This window comes from Haplochromis burtoni, unplaced genomic scaffold, assembly GCF_018398535.1.
Source record: "Haplochromis burtoni strain Fernald_Lab_line unplaced genomic scaffold, NCSU_Asbu1 Contig_133, whole genome shotgun sequence".
Lineage (NCBI taxonomy): Eukaryota > Metazoa > Chordata > Actinopteri > Cichliformes > Cichlidae > Haplochromis > Haplochromis burtoni.
Genome location: NW_024582494.1, coordinates 749,512 through 772,885, shown reverse-complemented (window position 1 = coordinate 772,885; position 23,374 = coordinate 749,512). Strand labels below are relative to the sequence as shown.

The 23,374-nt window shown below is 44.0% G+C and overlaps 1 protein-coding gene and 1 pseudogene across 1 annotated transcript in view; one reads left to right on the top strand and one right to left on the bottom strand.

Annotated features, from left to right (window-relative positions):
- Positions 1–711: 711 nt before the first annotated feature.
- Positions 712–10,313, bottom strand: LOC121815096 (annotated as a pseudogene).
- A 2,067-nt stretch (positions 10,314–12,380) lies between these two features.
- The window catches only part of fbn2b (fibrillin 2b), a 64,897-nt gene continuing 53,903 nt past the window's right edge, over positions 12,381–23,374 (top strand). Inside the window, exons 1-4 of the mRNA XM_005930953.3 lie at positions 12,381–12,557; positions 15,734–16,049; positions 23,041–23,123; positions 23,255–23,350. Coding sequence (XP_005931015.1) covers positions 15,871–16,049; positions 23,041–23,123; positions 23,255–23,350 — 358 coding nt within the window. The 5' untranslated portion in view covers positions 12,381–12,557; positions 15,734–15,870. The remainder of the gene's footprint in view (positions 12,558–15,733; positions 16,050–23,040; positions 23,124–23,254; positions 23,351–23,374) is intronic.

Genomic DNA, 23,374 nt, shown 5'->3' with positions numbered 1-23,374 from the left:
TCACTGAGAGTTACAAACTGTCTACATTCGTTCATCTTTAATAAAATAATCAGCATTGTAACAATTAAGTTTAACATCCAGACATCCATGAAAACAGAATTTATTAAATTTAACAGTTAGAAGTTAGCAGAAAGTTAGCTCGCTAGCTTCCACCTAAACATGATATAGCATGTTCTGACTGAGAGATTTCTGAAACAAATTCAAACGTACAGCTCTGCTATCACTTCCAACATAAATGAAGACAGAAAACTAAACAGCAGTGACGTTTGTAGGGTTACTGAAGTTGGGCTAGCTGGTATGTAATGATTTGCTATGTGATCGCTAGCTACACAGCTATATTAGCATAGCATAAACACAGTGAAGCTGGAGGATGAACGCTAACTTTTTTCCACTCGATAAAAGTTAACATGAGGGTTCCTGATGGTTAGGGACAAATGCAGTCGCATGGCAGGATGCTGTAAACGGACCAAACTTCAGTCAGGAGAACAACTGAGATAATCCATCCACAATACGAGGTTAGTCATTCATATACTGCAACAACACGGGAATAGAGCAGCTGCAGAGAATTCAACATTCATAAATCAACGGTACAGAAGTGGAGGAAGCAAGAAGAATGAGTTGAGTAAAGTCTGACTTATCTGACTGTTTTAATGTGCCTTATAATCTGGTGCGCCTTATGGTCCGAAAAATGCGGTAAGTATATAGGTCTGTCTTTCCTAGCGTCTTCCCAGCATGGGGTCCGCTGCGTGGCTCTTTCTTCTCCATTTGGATCGATCTTGGGTGTACTCTGGGGCAAGATCCACTCGGTGATTGCATCCATCCTTCTTCGGTCGGCGGCCTCCAGGGTCGAGTCAGAGGGCTGTTCTTGACACTGAATTCTCCTCACTGCGCATACGTGTCCATGACGTGCCCATACCACCATAGGCGCACTTCCCTCATCTTCTTTGTGATTGGGGCAACTCCGAGTCGTTTTCAAACAGCTTCATTCGTCACACGATCCAGGAGGGTGAAGCCCACCATCCACCTGACTGTCTTCTTTTCCACAGCATTGAGGTCCTGCTCGTGTTTCGTGGTGGCTGGCCAGCGTTTTGCTCCATACAGGGCCACCGGCCATATGACTGTCTTCTGGATCTTAGCTTTGAGGTGTTCAGGCATCCTCTTATCACACAGGATGCTGGTGGATTCATGCTATTTAGCCATGCTGCGTGGATTCGTGAGCGCACATCTGGAAGCGTCTCGCCATCCACCGGGACCAGGGACCCGAGGTATTTGGGTGGTCTTCTTTAACTCCTGCCCGTCGATCTGGATCGATCCCAGAGTCTGAGGAGCACATGCTAAAATAAATAAATAGATAAATTACTTCATTATTAAATTAAAGAAATGCCACCACAGAGTTGCAGTTCATTGAATGGCCACTTGAGGGTGTCTCCAAGAGCAACTCAACCTTTACAGCAGACGTATGTCATTATGTTTGTGTGTTAGTGTGGCAAAAGGAAATGATCATCATAATAAATATTATTACATATTATATTATATATTATTATATTATTATTAAAAGCTGTTCTGCATAGCTCATTTTTGTTGTAGCTGCTAGGCTTCACCCTTACTTGGTTTAAGACACTAAACTGGACTTTGCACACACATGCAAATATTTATATTTCCAATTTTTTTGTACATAGTTCCTGGTTTTCAGAGTTGATCCCAAGTATCAAACTTGCACCTAGTAGCTGTTCACTCTCAACATGAGGTCCAAAGAGATGTTGATGCTGATGTGGAGGTAAAAGACCAAAATAGAGAGACAACAACAACATGACAATCTTCAAAAGAAGAAACAAACTGACCAGCTCAGCCTCGGTGAAAGACCACAAAAAACAACTGGTGGATAAACAGAGCTCTTTCTTTGGTTTATAAAAACTCTGTCACAACATCGAGTCATGAACACTCTTAACGATGTGGGTGTATTATTGTGGATTTTGGTCCAGGCCTACAGCGCTTTAATGTAACGTTTTTCCCCGTTATGTATTCAAAAGTGGGATTTCAAATGTAATGCATACTTGTGAATGTACATTTTAGCGTAACGCACAAAATGTCAAACTGAGAACATTGTGGACCACATACAGCCCAGTTTGATCCTATGTGGGCCAGACAAGTGAAACTACTGTTAGAAGCCTCTAAAGTGTTTCTCACCTCGTTTAACTCCACATTTAATCCCTGAGATGTCCTTAGAAGATTAAGTGTAATTTCAACAATATGTCTCAGTGTTTCCACATTATAAAGAAATGCTGTGGTGTCTGAAACCTTCAGCTTGGCTCTTTGGGCCTTGACTAAGAAATGAAAAAAAGAAAGTACAGAAAAGCACTGGCAGCTCGTTATCTGCACTTTCCTTTGTTAATCTGAAGAAAATGTCCCGTTTTTCTTTTTAAAAAAAGTGCAGTAACTTTCTGGAGTAACCTTTTTAGTAAAACACTAACAGTAAGAAAGCACCTTGATCTCTCTCATCCAAAATTTCTCCTTCTTTGCAATTTTAACAACCTTCTCGTGAGCTCGACCGTTTCAGTTTCCACTGGTATCTATTCGGCTCAGCTCAGCTTGACTCTGTTTTTAGGGTTTCCCAGTAGGCGGTAGTAGCTGGTACCGCATCAGCAGACAAAAAGCTATACACTGAGCAGCAGGTATGTGACGTAAGACGACAGTATGTGATCTGGACTGACCAAAGAACAAAGAGGAAGAAAATCAATCCCCCATCTCCCGCTGCTGTGAAGCAACACCACTAATCCCCGAATGAAGGTGCAGAAATTAGAAAGTGAGCTAACTAGCTTCCAAAACACTGTGTACATTAGCAAAGCATCGGCAGATGAGAGAGATGGGAAGTACTCTCAGATGTAGTAAACACAGCTGGTCACCTGATGCTTTAAGCCCAAGCTAAGTGACTTTGGGTCGCTCGCATATTCACAACGGGGTCATGACAGTGGGTAGCTCTGCATGTTGGATTTGGCAGATTTTTCAGCGGATGCTCTTCCTGAGGCAACACTAAAGGGATTTGTGCCTCCTCCTGGGATAACCCCTGGATCTTTTCCCTGTTAGGTGAATGTGTAAACCCTACACGGCGGAGCCATTACTAACAATTTGCCCATGTAGTCTTGTGTTCAAACAAAGTTCATGCAAACACATTATGTGTCACAACCATTTGTCTAAATTAGAAGTTTTTGAGTGTGAAAATCAACTCATCACCTCTTTAGATCTCACCCCCCCAACCCAACCCCTTTATTTGGTTTGTGCTTGGGTGGTCCATTGATACGCAGCTTTAGAGGGCCTCACATGTCTTACAGTAATGAAAGTTTGACCCTAAACAAATGTTTCGCAGACGGTCACGGGGTACAACAGGATTTGCTTGTGTCAATTTAGGGTCAGGCCTTCAGTTTCCCATAAAGAGGATAAGAGAGGCATTTTCTCGGATTGTTGTATCAGAACGTATACTGTATATGCTTTTCTTTCTCTTATTGTTAGCACAGTCCTCGGTGCCCGTACCCACACCCCATTCTTTATTGTTTTTGTTAGTTTCTTTCAGGCGTACAATAAAGATCTGTCCCACTGCTCCTTTGTCTTCAGCTCTGTGACTCACGTTAAAACATTTTCCAAAAACAAGACACAACCGCGAGATAACAGAAGGTCCGGCTGGATGGAAGGAATGCCGACAGACAGGTAGCTTTTAAGAGGAGTTTCCAAGCGCTCCCTGCCATGTAGGAGGCTGGTTCTTCCTGGACATCCTGTTCTCCCATTTGTCCGGTACACCTGCTCTCTGGAGTAAAGAGTTCACGGGGGTTTCACACTCATAAAAGGATTTTTGTGGCTTTTCCAACCCATAAATTGACCAGAACACACACTTAGCCTTCTAAGGTATGCATGTATATGTGTGTGTGTGTGTTTGTGCACATATACTACGAGACAAACACATGGACAAATGTACACATGTGTTATTGTGTGCAGAAAAACGTGAGAGAAAGCAGACTGATACTAAATTACATGTGCTGTGTGTTTGGGGGGGCTGCAGCTCCGTTTGTCTGCTAATCAGAAGGCTCGGTTCTTCTGCAGGAGTGAAGCTAGCATGCTAGGCAGCCACTAAAACAACACAGGCTTCCTCTATGATCCTGAAGTGTTCAGCGCAGTAATGCATTGGTAGTCTGTAGGTATCTGCATGTTGTAGCTGTCTACTGTCACATGTGGGCTGCTTCTTCTTTGCTTTAGACCTTCTGCTGCCATCAATCCTGCTTTCTCCAAATCTTCCTCCAAAAGCCAATACATCTGTCTGTTTTGTTGATGCGAACAATTTGGACGTCACAACAATCCACCAACGCTTTAGAGTAACAACATGTTACAGCGGGGCACGACTCCCTGTTTTGTAAATGACACTCTTTGCATAATTTGTTTAATTTTTATTTTTACTGCTATAGATTCTTGTCAGGAGCATTTAATGCAATCATGTTGTGTAAAATCGTTTTTGGGGGTGAAGAAGTACAGAAGGATGTAGAGCAAAGTTCACAGCAAAAAACAAAAAAAGCAGAATTACAACATCAGGGTTGAAGAACCAGCACGTGTAAAACAATGTTGTCATAAAGTCATGTGAATTACGATGAGCACAGCTTTTTCTAAACTTCAACAGGTATTTAAGTCTTTTATAATGTAAGACTTCAGCACATTTTTATCTGCATGTGCAAATTACTGCTCCGCCGAATCGAGATGACAAGTTTATGACATGCTAAAGTGCAAACATTTTAAGAAGCGGGGAGGATTACATATCAAATCTATTATACTGAGGTTCTACTCGACACATGCTTTCAGAACCCAGACTCCATTTCCTAGCACACCGCTGCAGCCCTTCCCCCAATCCAACAGCCGGCGAGAGGGGGAGAAAGGCTAACGTTCATTTTTCACCATTTTCCTTTTTAACTCGGTGGCATAAATCATTTGGGAGGACCACACCTCAATATGAAATGCTCTATACTGACCGCAGAGGCTGGAGGAAAAGTCTTGGAAGCTTTTATTAAAAAACTATTCACTTTGAATAGTTTTACAGTAAAACTGGTTACATCAAGTCCTGAATCTGAGGCAGTAGATGTAGGAAACTTTAAACAGCAAATGCTTAAACACCAAAAAGAAAATCATGAATCTACACAGTAGTGTGGATAACATGTGGTTTGTATGAGAACACTGAAATGAGTATTTTCACATCTAAATATGAGAATCTCCATCCAGTGACTGGGATCTATGAATGTCTGTCCTGCAGTAAGGTTGCGTCTGTTTGATGGAGGTTGAAGTTAGATGAGAGGATCAGTAAAATTCTCATGTATGAGATCAGCAAATGCAACAACCTCAGTTTCTGGGGTATCACATTTGACTGCAAGGTGACTGGACGGGTTGACTGATGAGAGGCAAACTGTCTCCAAACAACTGGGGTCCATCTTTGACAACAGCTGCAACTGGTCTCTTTGCAAATTTAACAAATGTGGACTTTATTAACATTACAGCAGCACAAGAGTCAGATAGAATTAGAATTAGAGATAAATTAAAATTAAAAATAGAAAAAAGAAGAAAAACCGCCAAAAATGGAGAATTAGGAAAGTACTTTGTATTATGTACAAATAGCGCTGTATACAGTAAAATATACTACAAGAAATCTCCCGATCTGATTATACCCTTATATAAAAACAAGGTTGTCTGTGTCATTTTGCAATTAAATCCTGCAGCAACTATTTGGCAATTTGTGGAGGAATTTATGACTGGATTGTGACTATAAGAAATTTATGGGAAATTCAGTGAATTTCTTTTGTATTTAGACAGCAACATTTCTGTGACTTTTATCGCAGTTAACCGCTGCATTATTACAAACAGATTGCATTTTGCACAAACCACAGTCACTTTGAAGACTACAGTGATCATCGGTCTTTGAAGCAAGTGCAACAAGATCGCATGTTCAATGCAATAATTTCATTTGTCTCCAAACAGGTCATCTAACAAGTCTATGGTCGACTTCTTTTGTAGAGTAAAATTTGGCTTTTGTTTCTCTTAAATTTCAAAACTAATTAGCAGATGTATGACACTCCCATTCAGTCTATGGATGCAGCTTGCTAACCAAGCTAGCCAGTGTTAGCTGATAGCATAGCATTCCACTGTCTTATTTCCACATGTGGTCAATGAAAGATCCAAAAAAACAAAACTGCAGTGGTGCAAACGTCCAAAGCTTCAAAACATGAAGTCAGTGACAAGTTTTTCCCATATTTCCTTTTTTTTTAGTTTGTCTTCTAAGCTAAGCTAACATGTTGCTAACTGTAGCCTCATATTTAACAGCCAGCAGTGTCTAGCTTGTAACGTCTTGATGCATTCTCAATCATCCAGGTAAGTAAATGAGAAACGTTTCATCACTCATCCAAGTGACGTCTTCTCCCACAAAACGCAACGTCCAGATGAACAGAATCAACTTTTGGAGACGTAGCTTGTAACTTAACTTGAAAGTAAATGTGTGTATTTTCACAAAGTTTCCCAATTTGATTTTAACCTGAGTTAAGCTGCTTATGCTGCGCGTTCTTAGAAAGCTTGGTCTCTTTCATTTTTAAGGCTAAAATGCATATGCATCTCCATGAAGCCATAATGTGCACGAGGCTGGTCAGGGAAACTCCAGCGCTCGGCTGCCTCCCCCTTTTGCAGCCAACTTTACAGTTGGAACAAGAAATGACCTCACCTCATCCAAGTCTCGTTCCCCCAAGGTTTGAACAGGAAATAGGGAGAACACTACCCCCGCCCAGCTCCTCGCACCCATTACAGCGCTCTCAGAGAGAGAGAAACCCAACATTACAGAACATGGCGAAACTCAAAAATGAAAGATGGTTTTTGAAAAATACAGGCCTGTCTGAGGCTGTGAGGCATATAATGCTTGAAACGTGAGCGAACATGAGATAAACATTTTGTTGTAACGGCTGTTGTGAGTTTTGTGGATTCCAGCCGTTGTTTGGATTCCTCTGAGAGGGAATGTTTTATGCTCCTTTGAAAATACAAAAGGAGTTGCACACATCTGAAAGCCATTAGCCCCTCAAACTGTTAGCAAGCAGTCTGAGGATTCTTTCCGCTCTCGTGGACTCTCGCTCCAGTTCTCTCTTTGCTTCTCTTCTCTTTACATTTCTTTCTTTCACGTTTGCAACCTCTGCCTTTTGCAGTTACAGGGATTGTGGAATTTCACTGCTCTTATCCAAAACGTTTTACTCCGTGGACCCCTTGAAACCAAATTCTTCCACGCTCCATCTGTCTCATACACAACAGCCTTTCTTCATTTCTAGCCCCGCTGTATTCTTGAAGAGTCATTTTACCATGGCCAAGCAGGCTTTGGAGGCTTGCAGTGTGCTCTGTCACTTGGGAGCAGCATCACGTGTATACCCGCCTCTTTCTGCTCCTGGTTCGCACACAAAGCAGGGTGGGGACATGTGAAGCAGGTCTTCCCTCCTCCTCCTCCTCCTCTGTAGCCTAACCTTGTCTAAACGGACCAATGTGTTTCTGTGCTCTTTTATTAGATCACGTATTCGCATCCCCCCACCCGAACACTGACATCTTTTGTCTCTGCCCGTGTAATACTTTGAAGTTTGACATTCCTCTCCCATTGCATCACTGGGGCAACACAGCTGCGCGAGGCAGAGCCGAGAAAAGCAACGCTCCAGGTGAGACGAGGCGAGTGAGGCTTGCCTCGTGAGCAAACGATGGAAGAAAGAATGGCGGAAGAAAAGGTAAGAGGAAAAAAATGTGAGATGCAGTAAGACTGTGTGTCTGTCAAATTCTGAATGAGTTTGTGTGTCTTTCTGTGTGTGTCGTGCAATAATCATATTTTTACCCAGCCAGAGAAAAAAACACAAGTGGGACCGCAAGTTCCCCTGCTGGGAAACCACAAACCCCAAGATCATGATGACACCAACCTTTTAACCCAGACATCATCCTTAAAAAGCCTCAGCCCCACCCTAACACACAAACATATATCACGTGTGCACACAGATACACACATCTCCATGCTCCCGTCCCCCCAGGGTCACCGCTCTGCTATGACCGCTGTGATGTCTCCATATGAACATAATGCAAAGTGTGACAGTCAGCGATGCACTCGAACAAGTTCTGAAATTCTTTCTCTATGTGAGGACTTTGACTTTCCGGTAATCGTGATTAAACTCGGAAAGAGCAATCAGAGCGGTCACGATCCTGCATAAACACTTATTCCGTCTCATCATGTATGGCACATGTGCAAACACTTTATTAAGGTTAGTATTCATTGTCCTAGTGTTACCCAGTGCTCTGAAAGTGGTCTGCTGGCAGCTTAGTTCTAACTCTCAACACTGAGCTGAACATCGGCCTGAAGCATAATTCAACTGGGTCTCCAGGAGGTCTTCTAACGTCCCTCCTCTCTCATTCCTTCTGTGTCCCAGAAATCACTCTCGGCACACAGTAGGCACCATAATAGGCACAGACAGAGATGAGAACAGGCCTGTTGGTGGACAGGTACTCCCTTTGGAGAGGTCTCCTCACCTGTGACGTATATGCCTCAATTAATTTGAATACAAATGAACACCTTAAAGTTTAATTGACAGGAATCATAAAAAACTGCAGCAGCTCTGCCACGAACAACCTTTTAAACTGATGCTTTAAAATTACAGCTCTGTAGCAAGAGCATCTCCTTTACTTAAATACCTGTTGCCTTGAAGTCCCGCACTCATGTCCTAGATAAGAGGACTAGGATGAGTCGAGGAAAGGTATCGAGGATGTGCCAACTGAGAGGTTAGAAGAGGAGCAAACAGCTCATAAAAGTCTGTTTTTCTTCTTTTCTTCCTATTCTGACATGTTTCAAATCATCAGATGTTATTATGAGCCATGCGTTTGTGTTCTGAAGAGCACTTGGGTTATACAGGAGGACAGCGATGTGAAATACACAGACAAGTTCATCTGTGAACAGCTTAAAAGAAGAAAATGAAGGTTATGGAGTGGACTAGTCACAGTGCAGACTTCAGTAGGACCTCTAACAGGACATTCATGCTGGAAAAGCCTCCAGAGTGGCTGAATTAAAACAGCTCTGCAAAACAGAGTGGAGCCAAAATTCCTCCACAGTGATGTGAAAGACTCGTTGCCAGCAAACGCTTGATTGTAGTTCTTGCTGCCAAGAGTGGCACAACCAGCTATTAGGTTTGGGGGGGTCGATTACTTTTCCACACAGAGCCAGGTAGGTTTGGATAGTTTTGTTTCTCTTTAATAAATAAAGTCATCATTTTAAAAATGCATTTTTGTATTTATTCGGGTTATTTATGTCAAATATTAATATTAGTTTGATGGTTTGAAACCTAGAAGTGTCACAAACATGCAAATACAAGGCAAACATGCTTGTTCACTGTGTGTGCACTGTGCCTGCAGGAACCTCTGAACTAATATGTTTTAGATGATAATGGGAATTTAAACTTTGTGAATGTTAACTGTTAGTTACCCAGTCGTACAGAGTAATAATACATAGCTTTGGTAAGATCACTCGTCCTGCGTGTGCACCACTTTACCTCTATGGGCAGCAGTGCAGTACAGACTAATTCTGAATGAGAGGAAAGTGATTTGGCTCGGTAACGGCTCTCCTGGCTGGGATTAAAGATGATCCAAAAGCCTCCATCACACACTGGTGGTCTCTAATGGTTCTTTCCTTTAGCACTGGGAGAGAATTCAGCCAGTACACAAGTGCAGGTGAAAGTAATTCCTTTGAGTTTACACAGTCATAGAGACACTGCTGAGTCTGTGAGTGATGATCAACGCCGACATAGACGTGGACTCTGTGAGGTGAGGGAACTGAAGCGTACGCGGGCTTTATGTGTGCGTGCCGTGAGCAGAGGGATGTTCATGTGAGGACTTTCAAACATCATCTGGTTCCTGTACTGGCTTGTCATCTCTCATATCGTGTCGGCTACAAGAGGAACCCCGAGCTCCACTCTGCACCAGCGGCCGATCTCCCACATTCCTGCTGGTTCGGAGCCAGACGGATGATGTAGTCTGGTCCGTGTGAAACAAATGGCTTTCTATTGTCACCACAACGCCGACCACGAGTCTCACAGGGACCATTTTTCAAGGAGTAATAATAAAAGATTCTTTTACCTTCTTATCTTGTAATGTGCAAGTGTTGAGCTGAACATCGTCCTCGACTGGAAAAATCAGTGCACACCATTCGTTGGTCATGCCATTCACTGCTCCTCCAGCCGTGCATTGTTACCTTTGGTCGACACATGGTAGGCCTGCGTGAGGGCGTGTTTACACATGTGTACAAATGTATGTGTGGAAAGTGACAGAGAGCGAGTGCAGAGAGGGGGGGGGCAGTAAAAGTATGTCCCTGGGCTCCAAAAGTACAATGCACTCCAGACAGTGGTGTGTTTTCACTATAGCCAGATCAATGCTCGGCAAAATGTGGTCCTGTTTAGAGGGTGGAGACACACACACACACACACACAATGAGCTTAATGCTCCTTGAGGGTCTTTGTTTCTAGTCGTCTCAGTCTTTCATTGTGTCAGTGTGAGACTGTGAGACTCCCCAAGAGCTCGTGCAGCACACTGCAAATCATCCTGGGTAACTCTGCTGCATGTCAAAAGCTGGTCCCACAGCATGCTGCATGTTCCCAACTAGAACATCCTGCCATGTCCAACAGCGTGAAGCAACTATGTGGAAGTTTGCGTGTCTATTTCAGCCTCCAAGGAGAGAAAACGGCAACGCTGAGATCCGATTTAAGGGAATATGGCTTAATACTTTCATTGTTGTGTCAGGCGTTTGGTGCCAAGAGCACACAAAGTCTATCAGTGAACACGATGTGGAAATAAGTAACAATAAAACTTAAATACATCCCGTGATAATCACAAGTGGTTTTACATCATCTCTTCTCCGGAAATCCTCGCCGCCAGCATTTAGTTTGGCAAATTTAGATCATGCCGTGTCCTGCAGAGACAAAAAAGCATCGCGCACATGGTCGTAATTATCCAGCTTTGTTAATGTTCTCCTCGAAAACGGGCCGAAGATGTTACCACAAAGCTCCTTTGTCAGGCTTCGAGTGGAGGATGTTTAGGGAAATAAAAAGCATTTCCAGGTACCAGGTGTTGTGTAAAAATACTATTTATGACGCATACCAAACCGATGTGCGAACAACCAGACAAAGTGTCCCCTGTAAATACCCAATCGGCTCGTTCTCCTCCAAGGAGTTTGAGGTCATTGGAGGGCTTAGTGCTCACGTGGCAAAGGAGCATTCATACCCTGAGTATTCAGAAACATTAGTGGTTCCATTAAACCACACGGTGCTTCTTTTAACTCTGATAGCTCTCCAAACTAGGGTCAGGGTTAGGATATTCAGATGACTCGGAGGTGCCGTAATGCACCATGAAAGCCGTAACTCTTCACTGCCATCGTTTTTATCTGCACGTCAAAAGTGACAAAAGTTTAAAAGTTGGTAAAAAGTTGGTTCTCAGTCATCTGGGACACGTCGTCTCAGCTGCTTAAGAAGAAGGCAGCTGGTTCGTGACGACGTTTCTCCGCTCATCCAAGACGTTTTCGAGGAACCTAAAGAAGATTTTTTTAAACTCAAGCACACCTCGCTTCCGTTATTATCTTTGCACATGCAGGCAAATTGGTCAGACACTGGCCTGAGCTCACTGACAGTGCAACTGCAATCCCACCTTTCCCCTTAGCAGTGAATTAGCTATGAAAATGCAACTGACTGCTGTGTTTAAGCCAAGCTGAATCTTCATTTTCATGAGACTTTGTTTTAAAAAAGTCTCCTTTGTAGAACTGCCCTGAACCAGTTCAGCTCTGAGACCTCCTCAGCTGTCCTAACCAGTATAACCAAACATGAATGCTAACTTCCTACCAACACTTGTGGCAATAAAGGATGTGTCAGTCACCGGCAGGCGCAGGCAGTAAACAGATAAATCTGTTTGAACAGCAAGTGCACACTTGAAACTCTTGCTTTATACTTAGATGTAAATGAAAAATGAATTGTCTGTGATCAGAGCCACGTGTGAGGCTGTTGGATTTTTTAAAACTTTATATCTACAACGACCTAATCCCAGTATTTTAGGCTCTGATCACGAACATCATTAGAAACCATTTGGCAGTTTTGCCTCTGTCTCCACTCCTGATGTTGCGATTCGTTCGGCATCCAAGAACATTTCCTTTGAGAAACTCTTATCTCATCACTTGGTTTAGCCTGAAGGGGAGTTTTGTGCTCGGTGATGATAGTGGAGCTATGTCAGCCACAGTGTGGAGGTTTAGCTACTTGGCCCCTGTTATAACAACTCTAGGAGTCTTGAGGAATGTGGGTTTGTCCTGCAGTCCGTTACTACCCCCCTCTCGCCCAGTGTCTGCCTCACTCTGTGTCCCCTCCCCTCTCCCAAACAGGGCAATTCCCTAACTTTTCTCTTTTTCTCACAAGGCTATAGTTCAATATTCCATTCGGGGGCACATATCCTGTCTCGAATTCCGACGGGGCTCCTCGACGCCAAGGCACTCCAACTGCTGCAAGGTATTAGTACCTCTTGAGAACACTAAAGTTTGCTTATCAATGGCTCTGACCATTCTTCCAGCAGCCCGTTGTTTCACGGAGATGATCTCTTTATATGCATGGCTGCCATCTGAAGATGCACAAAGGTAGATGGAAAAATCTAAGAATGCTAACGGATGAAGCGCGGATGCTGCACTTTTCTCTCTAACCGGCTTTTTGGTGTTAAAACGGGCTCGTCGCGTTTTGCAGATAGTTTGAGTTTTAGTGTGGTCTTAAGTTTCTAGCAGAGTATAGCCTATTTTTCCATCTGTTGTGTTTCAACTAGTAGGAGTTGATGTTGCGTTTTTTCTCCATTCATAAAGTCGTGGTGGCGTGCAGATGTGTTTTCAGCGCGTCACTATCGTGGAAACTCGTATGTGCTTTTTTTGGTCAGCTTGCAGCAGATGTCTTGAATGGCTGGTTTGCACTTTTTAAGAGTTGGAGACTGAACCAGACACACTTGTGCACAGCCTGCTCCAAATTATCGGTGCTTCTCTGTAGTGGATTAACAGCAGGCTTAAATGTACTTGTAATGTTGCACCTTAAGTAATTATTAACTGTTTAGGTGGAAAAGAGTGTAAACTGTGCTTGGTGTGATGTTTATCTCTAAGCAAATAGGCTCATTTTGTGTTAAAGGACATGTTTTGCACCAGCGGTCCGACGATTAAACGATAATCCTGACGGATGCTTTACTTGCTTTATTTTGACAGCACACTTGGAGAAGTGCTCGGCAGAGCTCGCTCTCCGTAATTGATCATGCATTTCTTTTGTTCGGCTCTGATCCCGCCTCCACACTCAGCTGCAGGGAGCGCAACATTTTGGTTTTCGAGGGATTTTTATTTGAATCGGTGTTTAGAACAAAAAGCGACGATTAAAAAAGGACGTCGCGTAAAAGTTGTGCCAGATTCATGTTTGGACGCGCTCCATTTTTTTTTTTGCCTTAAAGAAACGGAAAATGTGAATTATAGTATAATAGTGGACAATTATATTCACGTTTCTTTTTTCCTCAACATCCATCTCTTCCTGCCGGGTTTTGCCAGCACCTCTCCCCGTGTCTGAGCTCTGCATACTTGACTGAGTTCACGGCTCATCCATCTCTCCTCTTCCATTAAGGATGTGGGGCCATATTTCTCCTGTATTCCGTGTCCAGCCCAGCTATGTGATGCGGTTGGACACTGGGTTTGCTGAGGTTGTATATCACAGGGGGCCCAGAGTTCCCCGTTAAACCCGTAGTCTGTGAGGAGGTAAAGAAGGAGCCTCACGGCTGTCTAATGCCGCTGGCGTCGAGATATTTTTCATTTGAATTTAGCCTAACGCCCTCAGGACTGAGCTGCACAGTTACATTTAGAAACCAAGGCTCCATAAATCACCTGATGAACACTGTATGAGTGAATAAATGTCTAATTGTTCTTTGTTAACGACCAGTTTTCTTTCTGGTTGTGAAATGTGGCATTTGACCCGACTGATCATCTGATACTGTACACGACTATCTAACCCTCAACTCCTGCGCTTTTCTCCCAGCACGCCGTTAGTCCTGCTCTCTAGCTCCCTCTGGTCTGAAGGCAGCCATTTGGACCAGTAGGTGTGTGAATGAAATCACAGCAGAAGTGCTTCAGTAGCTGTTAGATTTATGTTCTCAACAATAAAGTTTAGCTAAAGTTAAAGATAATATGTGTAAACGATCCTTTAAGGGACAGCAGTGTAAAAGCTTCTTCATGGTCCAGTGTCCCAAAGGGCAAAAATAACCTCCCCCTTCACTTTGTTTTAATTTTAACGAGTAAAATCTTTATTATCCTTTTTAATGCCAGTAAACAACACTGAACGCTGTATGTTTGACACACAGCATGTTTCTCTAATCAGTTTATGACCTCATTTCCCAGTTTTTGCAGTTTTCTGTGTCTGTTGAGTGATAAACTTGTTACGAGAAGGCTTTGAAGTGCCGTATACTGAAAACAGATTGCTAGAAGTCAGAATTTAAGTCTCTCTTCTCTTTCCTTGCGTGTCCACAAATCACATGTTTTCTATTGTCTTACTGTAACCGCCCAGCATCACAAAGGAAAACAAGAAAAGAAGAAAATGAAATGCAAAGTGTTTTGCATCGGAGTATATCGTGTTCTCTTCACAGTGGTCAGAAATCTATGACGGGCATCATTTATTTCATCTGCTCATTACACAGGGTAGACGTGGAGCTTTAACGATATATAAACTCACTTAATTAACTAGCAAAGTTATCATCATCAATAAGATACCATAAAATCGTTTATTGTAACAACATTACAAATTAAGAGTGTATGAAATTCAGATATGAAGCAGAGAAGTTGAAGTGGTGTTGTTAAACTCTCCTCATCCAAAGCTTTGCGAGGCCTGAGTGTAAATGTGAGGCTGTTAATACACTGCACTAAGATTAGCAGCAGCTCTACACCATCGCCACGCCCACCAGAACCTACCGTGTAACCCGACATGCACCTACCCCCGAAGTGTAACTACACATGACGCACAGGTGTCAGTGCCACTGTTCAACCTGTCAGGTTTTATCCTCGAAGCATAAATCTACTGTCTTCCTTGGCGTGAACCTCTTGGGATGTAACTTTGGTGCTCTCAGAAGACCCAGACAGGGAAGCTTGCACGAGCAGCACTGTAAGATCAAGATGTCGTCTGAAAGTTCAAACGCGGAACAGATAAAATAAAGGACTGATAAATGTAACATCTGCCACTTGAAGAATCAATGCTTAACCAAAACACCCCCCCAACCAGCTGCAGAAGAGGGCTTCCTGTTTAAAGGGAGGTTTTCCTTCCCACTGCTGTCAGGTTGTAGCTCATAGGGGCGATTGTTCGTGGGGGTCTTTACCTTACAATTTAAAGCACCTTGAGACGACTGTTATGGTGATTTGGTGCTTTGAAAATAACATTGAATTGAACTAAAACACTGATGATGTGATGGAGTCACAGAGCTGATGTGAAACATAGTTAAGATGAACTTTTCTGTAATTAGCAGCGTTAAAAAATCTAATTTATTCAAATGAACTCAGGTCATTCTGGTGAAACGGGCCTGTCTGAGAGGCCTGCAGAGTAAATCTGATGGAAAGGTGCTTCCTGTTAGACCAACGTCTGTGTTTAACTTGTCTCTTAACTTTAATATCCTTTCTTCCTCTGTCTAGCCCTTACTGTGGAGTGCACACCGTGATTTGGTCTGGATCCAGGTCCAGGTCCTGCTGCTCAGTCTGGGTCCGTAAAGTGAAGAGTCACGGAGTGAGCATCAGCACAGGAGGGACTCAGGTGGAGGTATAGCCGACCGATGGGATCTGGGAAGCTGACCCAGGCTCTGCTGGGATGGGTGGTGATGTGCCTCGGGGCGGTTCAGGTGGCTTGCAGTCAAACTGGGAATGGCCCGTACCAAGCTAGCCGCTTCACCGGCACCGTGGACCAGAGGGAGGCGCAGCGGGTTCGACGCCGCGGCCAAGAGACATTGAGAGGGTGAGAATCTGTGTGTTTTACTGTCAATGGCCAATCACAAACATAATACAGAGTCACATGGCACTGCAGGCTGAAATGAACCCAAAGTTCATGTAGCAACATTTGTCTCTGTATCTGAACAAGGATCCAAACCATGAATGTTTCTCCGTCTCTGCTTTCCCGGCAGCCGTCTTTGAGCTGCTGTGCTTCCTGGGCTCAGGCCGAGCTCGCCTTATACCAGAGCATGCTGCTGATACTACAGCGCTTTGTCAAAAACAGGACATTTGACATTAATAGACCGCTCGCCAGAATAAAATCTCCCGTGTTTTGTGGAACTTTCTATACAAGTCATGACCCAAATACCCCGACGTGTACTGGTTACGCTTTACAAAGGTATTCAGGAATGTAAGGAGATTATAGGCCTCAGTGTTTAAAGTATTTAACAGAGAAATTCAGTGAGCTGGGAGGTGCAGTGCTGTGCAATAACATCAACCACCACTCACTTCTTTATATTTTCCTTTTTCCTTTGTTGGAGGTCTTTCAAAGTTTTTCTTTGGGCTTTGGCTGCTTTTCAGAGTTTTCTGAGGGCTGTCTTTTTCACTGTTAAACTACTTCATGCTGACCTTTAAATCATTCATGCATAAAAAGGCATCTAACATACGCCACGAGCCTGTGTCGTGCACCCAGACAAACACATATTTGTTCCCATTTCTTTAGCTGAGTATTTGAAAAATGCCAAACATGACACAGTTTGAACACTAAAGCATTTTACATCTGAACCTATGAATGTTTTTAAAGTGCTGTTTATTTGTCTGTGTGTGGGGAACATCCAGAAACATCATGTCAGCAGCTGCAGCCGCTCACCTCGCCCTCCTGTTTCACTCTCTTTCACTTTGTTACCTAAACATCATGAATCAGGAACAGACACGTCAGTGCATCAGAGTTTTCGTTGTGTATTTCACCTCTTCTTGACAAACAAAGAGTGTTTTGTTGGAGCCAGCTTCAGTGTCTGCATCAGTTGTTCCAATCAGTCTCCCATCTGTCCCAGCTTACGGTTCCCCCGGTGCCAAGTCACAGGAAATGAGGTATTCGTATCACCCACGGGGGGTATGAAAAGGGCATTTGTTTCACCGTTGCAGGTGACGGAGCAGCTGAAGGAGTAACGTGGGGCTGGAATGAAAGACAGCCGAGTACCAGAGAGGAAAACTATGAGCGCATAGCTGCAGGTTTTGAGTTGAGGCTTATTAGAAGTGCGGGGCGGCGTCACCGAGCCGGTGTTTTCTCTCACAACATGTCCAGCGCTGAACCACAAATAGGCCGGCCTGCCCGTCGCTCAGACTGACTCACGTGTTTGTCCTTGACATATTTAAAGGAGATAGACCAAAGTGCACGACCCCTTTACCAATCCTACGACTTATCCTGCCTGACACAAATATAAGCACGGACATGTGATCAGCAATAATTCACATTCACAGTTCGTGTGACAGGCAGGGGAGAGAGAGGCACGAAATCAGGAGAGCCTTGCACAATAGCGCACTATTACCATCGGTTTCATGAGAACAAGTAACAAAAGCCTGCAGACTTTTTCCATTACATTGCTGAGCGTCTGAAACCCCACAGTGTCAGGAATAAAATGCTCATGCAGCGATAGTTGCGCTGAAGTGAACTCACAGCATCTTTGCTTTGAAACTCGGGCGTGTTTAGGCTAAAAAAGGTCCGCTCGCACACTGGGCTTGGGGCCACGGCGAGTACCACGAACCAGAGTTGTTTAACAAAACGCTGGACTTGGTTTCTGATTATTTTGACTGGATTACTTCGTGTGCCTCGGTGCGCCTGGTAACTGTCACTGAAATGATTCTTTTAAGCTGCCTCCCGTGTATTGCAGCGCTCTGGCCAAAGCTCACGAGCCCAAGTGTCGAATCTAGTTTCAGCTACACTCTGGGGGTCGTTGGCCCGAAGCGACGGCGGTTCATCCGACATCGGGTAAAATTAGTCATCTGCACATGAGCAGCTCTGGACGGAAGCCTCGAAAATGAAGAAATCTCATTGGTGACGAGTTTGGGCTGTTAGGCTTTTGTTGCGCGAGCTCAGTGTTTGTTGAGTTTCATGGCAGTTCATCCACACTGGGTCTGTATTCATGAGAGTGGTGCTAAGCACAGCAGCCTGTCGGTAACTCGGCGTTCACAGATTCTCCGTGTGGGTGATGCAGGCTCGTCAGCCTAACCATGGTCATCACGTTGGCCTTGGGCTGAGGTGCAGTGTTTATTTGCTGGCTACAGCTCCAGATCCCCTGGTCTGTCTCCGGCAGTGCTGGGTTTGATGTTGACTGACTGATTTATGGGCTCCCGCAGCACACCGCACCCTGGCACCGCCTCATGTGAAGGCGGGATCGAATCCGAGCTGGCCGGCTCCGTGTCCCACCTGCTTTACTTAAATCTGTGATTGACTAACTCAAACGAGTGTATCATTTCTTTATCATTTAGTAAGACTGCTCGTACGTTCGGGCTGAAAAGTCTTGCTTCATGATTTCTTTCACCGTTTTAACTTAGCCCTGCTCGGCAGCTCCTCGCCCGGCTGAGATGCTGGCAAACCGGCAGCCAGTCGGCCTCAAACCAGAGGATTACATTTAGTTACTTTCCAGGATGATGTCAATACCACCCTGATGGCCTGGATGGGGCCCTCTATTTACAGACTGCCTTGGCATGTGCCTGATTTGAAACAGAATAAAGAACGATTTTGGATATCGAAACGGTTTCACCTCAGACCTGCAGGAGTGTGAGTGCTTTCAGAGCACAGGAAAGAAAGTCCCTCTTAAAAATATAGCCACAGAGTTTCCCTTTCTCTTTTCTGCACATTCGGGTCCGTTTTGGGATTTTATGCTCGCTGCGAGTGAGCTGACAGGATTATCTGGGACAGCTGATTGGCGTGTGGCTCCTGCTTAATGTCAGACTGCGTGAAAAGACTTAGCCACAAGTTTCCTTCCTTCTTCTGATATGTACGCACAAGAAAACACATTTGTGTAGCTGTATTTGTTTTACAATTACCTTTGTTCAATTAGTCCATGTTTCTTCACAAGAAGCACGTTTCATGGCATGAATAATCTCTGCCCACAGAAACATAATCACTTCTTTTTATATCAAAGCAATAAGAACAAACACTCGCGCTGGGCCTACAAAACCACAAACACAGACAGTTACTGTAAAACTTTATCTCCCTCAGTCCTTCTGACTGACGCAGGATAAAACAGATTTATTGTAGTTCCTGCTCCGCTTTGATCGCTCAGCGTTTAGCATCTTCAGAGTTCCTCCTTTTTTTATTCCAGTCTGTTCTTCAGTTTTTAATTTTCTCGCTTGCCCGAGTTTCTTTCCAGGTTTTAAACTTGATGGTTTTCTTCAGCTGCTTTGAAAGCATCAGACATTGAATCATTTTGCACATATTTAAGGGCTTAAACGTGTCATTCGAGCTGGGCCAGAGTTTTCCTCCTTTGTCTGTTGCACATTATGTTTTCCAGCTTGTTAAAGCCGACTCATAAAAAGTTACCGATCCTCGTCAGCTTCGTATCTGTCTGCAGCTCATTTTCTCACATTTCTTTATCGTCAGACTCATTGACTCGTTTGTAGAGAAACGGGCTGTTTGAGGCGTCTGAACCTGTGACCAGTACAATCACAAGCCTACGTGGGCAAAGACACCGTGAACTGAATGAGTCAGCCCGGCGTCGTGAGTCCGCCTGCTCTGCACTGGCCAACGCAGATCAGGGTGACTAATTTTCTCAGCATACCAGGTTTCTGGGCCACTTCCCTGTAACTTTGCCTTCATTCTTCACTTTCCTTTGGATGAGGTGGCAGCTATTTCCCTTTTGTTATTATTAATGGCAGTTAATGAGCGATCCACGGGACGGGGGTTAGCTTCAAAGGCAGCAACATGGCCACAGAAGAGTTCATCTGTTGTAGTTTTAGCTGTGAGAACAGTAGGACGTTCCAATATTGGGGGGAACCCCCCGGGGCTTAAACTCCTTTTTATGGCAGTTTTTCATTTCGCTCTTGGTTCGTCCTGTAAAGCCTCCTCTGTGCAACGGGAGACAAGGCGCTGACCCAGAGGAAAGAGGTGAAAGAAAGAGGAAAGAAAACAAACCAGAGCTTCTGACCTCGGGGTCGCGCCCTCGTAATTCGTTGTATATTGACATCAGGTCAGCGGAAAATCGTCAGTGCCGCATGAAGGAATGGATCAGGAAACAATTTTGCTCGCGAGCGCTCGTTAGGCGTTGGCATTTAGATTCTTGCTGTGTCCATTTCTGAACTTGGGTTTGTGTGTTTGCAGAAATGCAGCCCCCACTCAGGGTCCGTGCAGCTCACGCTGCTCTTTGCTTCGTTTTCATATCTCTGTTTTCCGCTTCTCCTGCTTCCTCCTCTTCTCAACATAAACTTGTTTGCTTTCTCTCCCACTGATCTCCTGTTCCTTTCCCACCAACCAGTCTTTCCTCTTCCTAATCACCATTCCTTTCGCTCTTTTCACCCTTTCTCTCCAAAGGTCACAATTTGGTTTCTGCAAACACCCTTAAAGAAATTTTCCCCGCTGTTCTTTTACGTGTTTGTCTTCTTTCTTTGTCTGACCGTTCATTCTACCTTCATTAATATCTCTCGTCTGCCTGCCCACCTGTTTTTCTGTCCCGTTGTCCCGCAGTGCCATCTGGGAATGTGGTTGGAGGTGTGTTTCCATATATCAGAGACTCAAACTCCAGCTGTCATCTTCCTGGTAAAAAACTAGGATTATTGCAGATGCTGCCCAGTGAGGCGGGGTAAGCACACAGGAGCAACTTAAGTTCATCAGCGTCAACGCCTTAAATTCCAGTTTTATTTGGGATTAATCAAGGAAAAGCTGCACTGTGGTGTTAGTGGGTTGGAACTACAAATACATCAACCTGACTGTTACTGGTTTGTCTTTTTTTTAATTCACTAAAATCAACTAATTTCCCCATAAAATGTTTTAAAATCTAAAATCTTTTCAGCTGTTCCGATTAAAAAACAAAAAAAGTCGGGCACATCGACTCCTTGCAAAGTGGAAAATTGTAATTTTTAAACATTTGGGCCACAATTTCTGCACAGTTAGCAAAAAGAAAATGAAATGTATTTAATTATTGAACTTTAAAGACACTAATGAGCCGACGATCAAGAAAAACTAGCTGCTTTATTCATTTTGAGTCTTAATGCTAAGCTAAGCTAACAGGCCTCTGTTCCCACTGCGTACGAGGGTGTTAGCATCGTCTCATGAAGCCGAGCTGGTCTGAAACCCGGACATGCACCCAGTCAAACGTCACTCTGTGTTTTTGGCTAGCTTGGTGTTAGCATGCTGTCTGTGCAGATACTTACAAAGAGCTTAAGCTGTGTTTGCAGCATAATGCGGATGCGCCGTTGTCAGTTTTTGCAATAAAAATAGAAATAACGCCCATATTTCCACCCTCGAGACCTGTATCGATGGCCTTCTCTCACAGAAACCGAAATAAGCCGACTGTAACAAACACACGTAAACGAAAACGCACTTTTGTTTGATGTTTTTTCTTTCTATCCACCTGGTACGCATTTATGCAGCGCCTCCCCAGCACAAGTAACGACATACAGTAACAGTAACTGTAAAGTAAGCAGTGAGTTTAGTACAATGATGCGTCACATTATTAAGTTATTGAAACAGGTAATGTGATTACAGTATCTCGTTACTTTGTAATGCATCACAGCCAACACTGTGTGTGTGTGTGTGTGTTATAAATATGAACGTGTGTGTTATGTAAAGTGAGAGCAGTGTAGAGTGCTGGGTGACCGGAGTCCATTCAGCATTTCTTAATTCGACATTTCTGCCTTTGAGCTGATGTTCTTAGAAAGAAACGGGGCAAAGATAATTCTGTTAGCTCTGGAAAAGTTCTAATGCAGGACTGTGTTGAGCTGCATCATGGGAAATGTAGTATCCAGCAGTCACTTAGGGACCAGAACATCTCAGCTCTGCCAACTTATTTTATGAGTCTGGTTTGTACTGCTTCATGTTTGGTGTTAAAAAAAACTTTGAGTAATCTACTTTTACCAAAAAAAAAAGTTTCTGTTTTCACAACACGATAAATTAAATCCTGGGGGTAGAAAATTGTCCCTGTGGCAAATTATTTTACTATGAGCATCTGGATCAGGCTTCATCCAAACTCACCACGCTGCGGTCCGTCGCTACTTAGTCATGCCATCGGCAAATGACCAACTTGGATGACCGCAAACACTCGTCATTATACGCTCTGGACGATGACTGAGGATAACAGTAGTTTAGCCACACAGCTGGAATCCTGACCGACACTAACCTGAGTGTCTCGTGCTTGCACGAGTCTTTGACGACCGATGCCCGTTTGGACAGCTCCTCCTTTAAATATACAAAGAGGTGCTTTTATTCACGGATGACTGAGATTGTAGAGCTCCTCTCATTAGCTTGTAAAACAGACCTCAGTCCTGACGGCATGTTTATGTGTGTGCTTGAGTGTGTGAGCAGACCCAGTCGGTTCTAGATGTGGTTTAGCCATTTCCTCTGAGGAAAACTCTGTGGCTAACCTTTAAGGCCAGACAAGCAGCCCATGAGCTGTGATGAGTGTTACATCTGTCAGACAGGGTCAAAGTTTGCTGTCTACCACTAAGGATCAGAGCCGACTACCAGCAGGGTCTGTGCCAGAAATCAGGGCGGCCGGGCATATCTCTGAGAGAGAGGAGGACTCTGCACATCCTGTCTTTCCAAGCTTAGAAATGAGCATTGAAGGAAAACAAAACACTGAGCTGAAGGCCTCTTGCATTTCCCTCCTACCAAGCCTGAGAATACATCAATCCATCACTTTACAATGCTTTCATATCAAAGTTTGTTTTTTCTGAAAGCAGAGACCGAGCAGGTTCTGGGCTCCTCAGAAATGAGCTGATGTGTGTGTGTTTGTTCAATGATGTACTGAAGTGTGCTGGCAGTAGTAAGTAGTGTGTTTCTTTGTTCTTTTCTCTATCAGACCCAATGTGTGCGGCTCTCGCTTCCATTCATATTGCTGTCCAGGCTGGAAGACTCTGCCGGGAGGAAACCAGTGCATTGTTCGTAAGTTCCCCACATCGCAAAACTCAGCGGAGAAGATAGCAAATAGGCATAGCACGATTGGTTCGTGCGATTATGTATGGTCATTAGATCGACTCTCCTTTCCGCTCTGTCTTGGTCTTTTCGCTCTCCAGCGATTTGCAGGAATTCTTGTGGTGATGGCTTCTGTTCCAGACCCAACATGTGTACCTGCTCGAATGGCCAGCTTTCCCCGAGCTGTGGAGCAGGAGGTCAGTATCTACACACACACACAC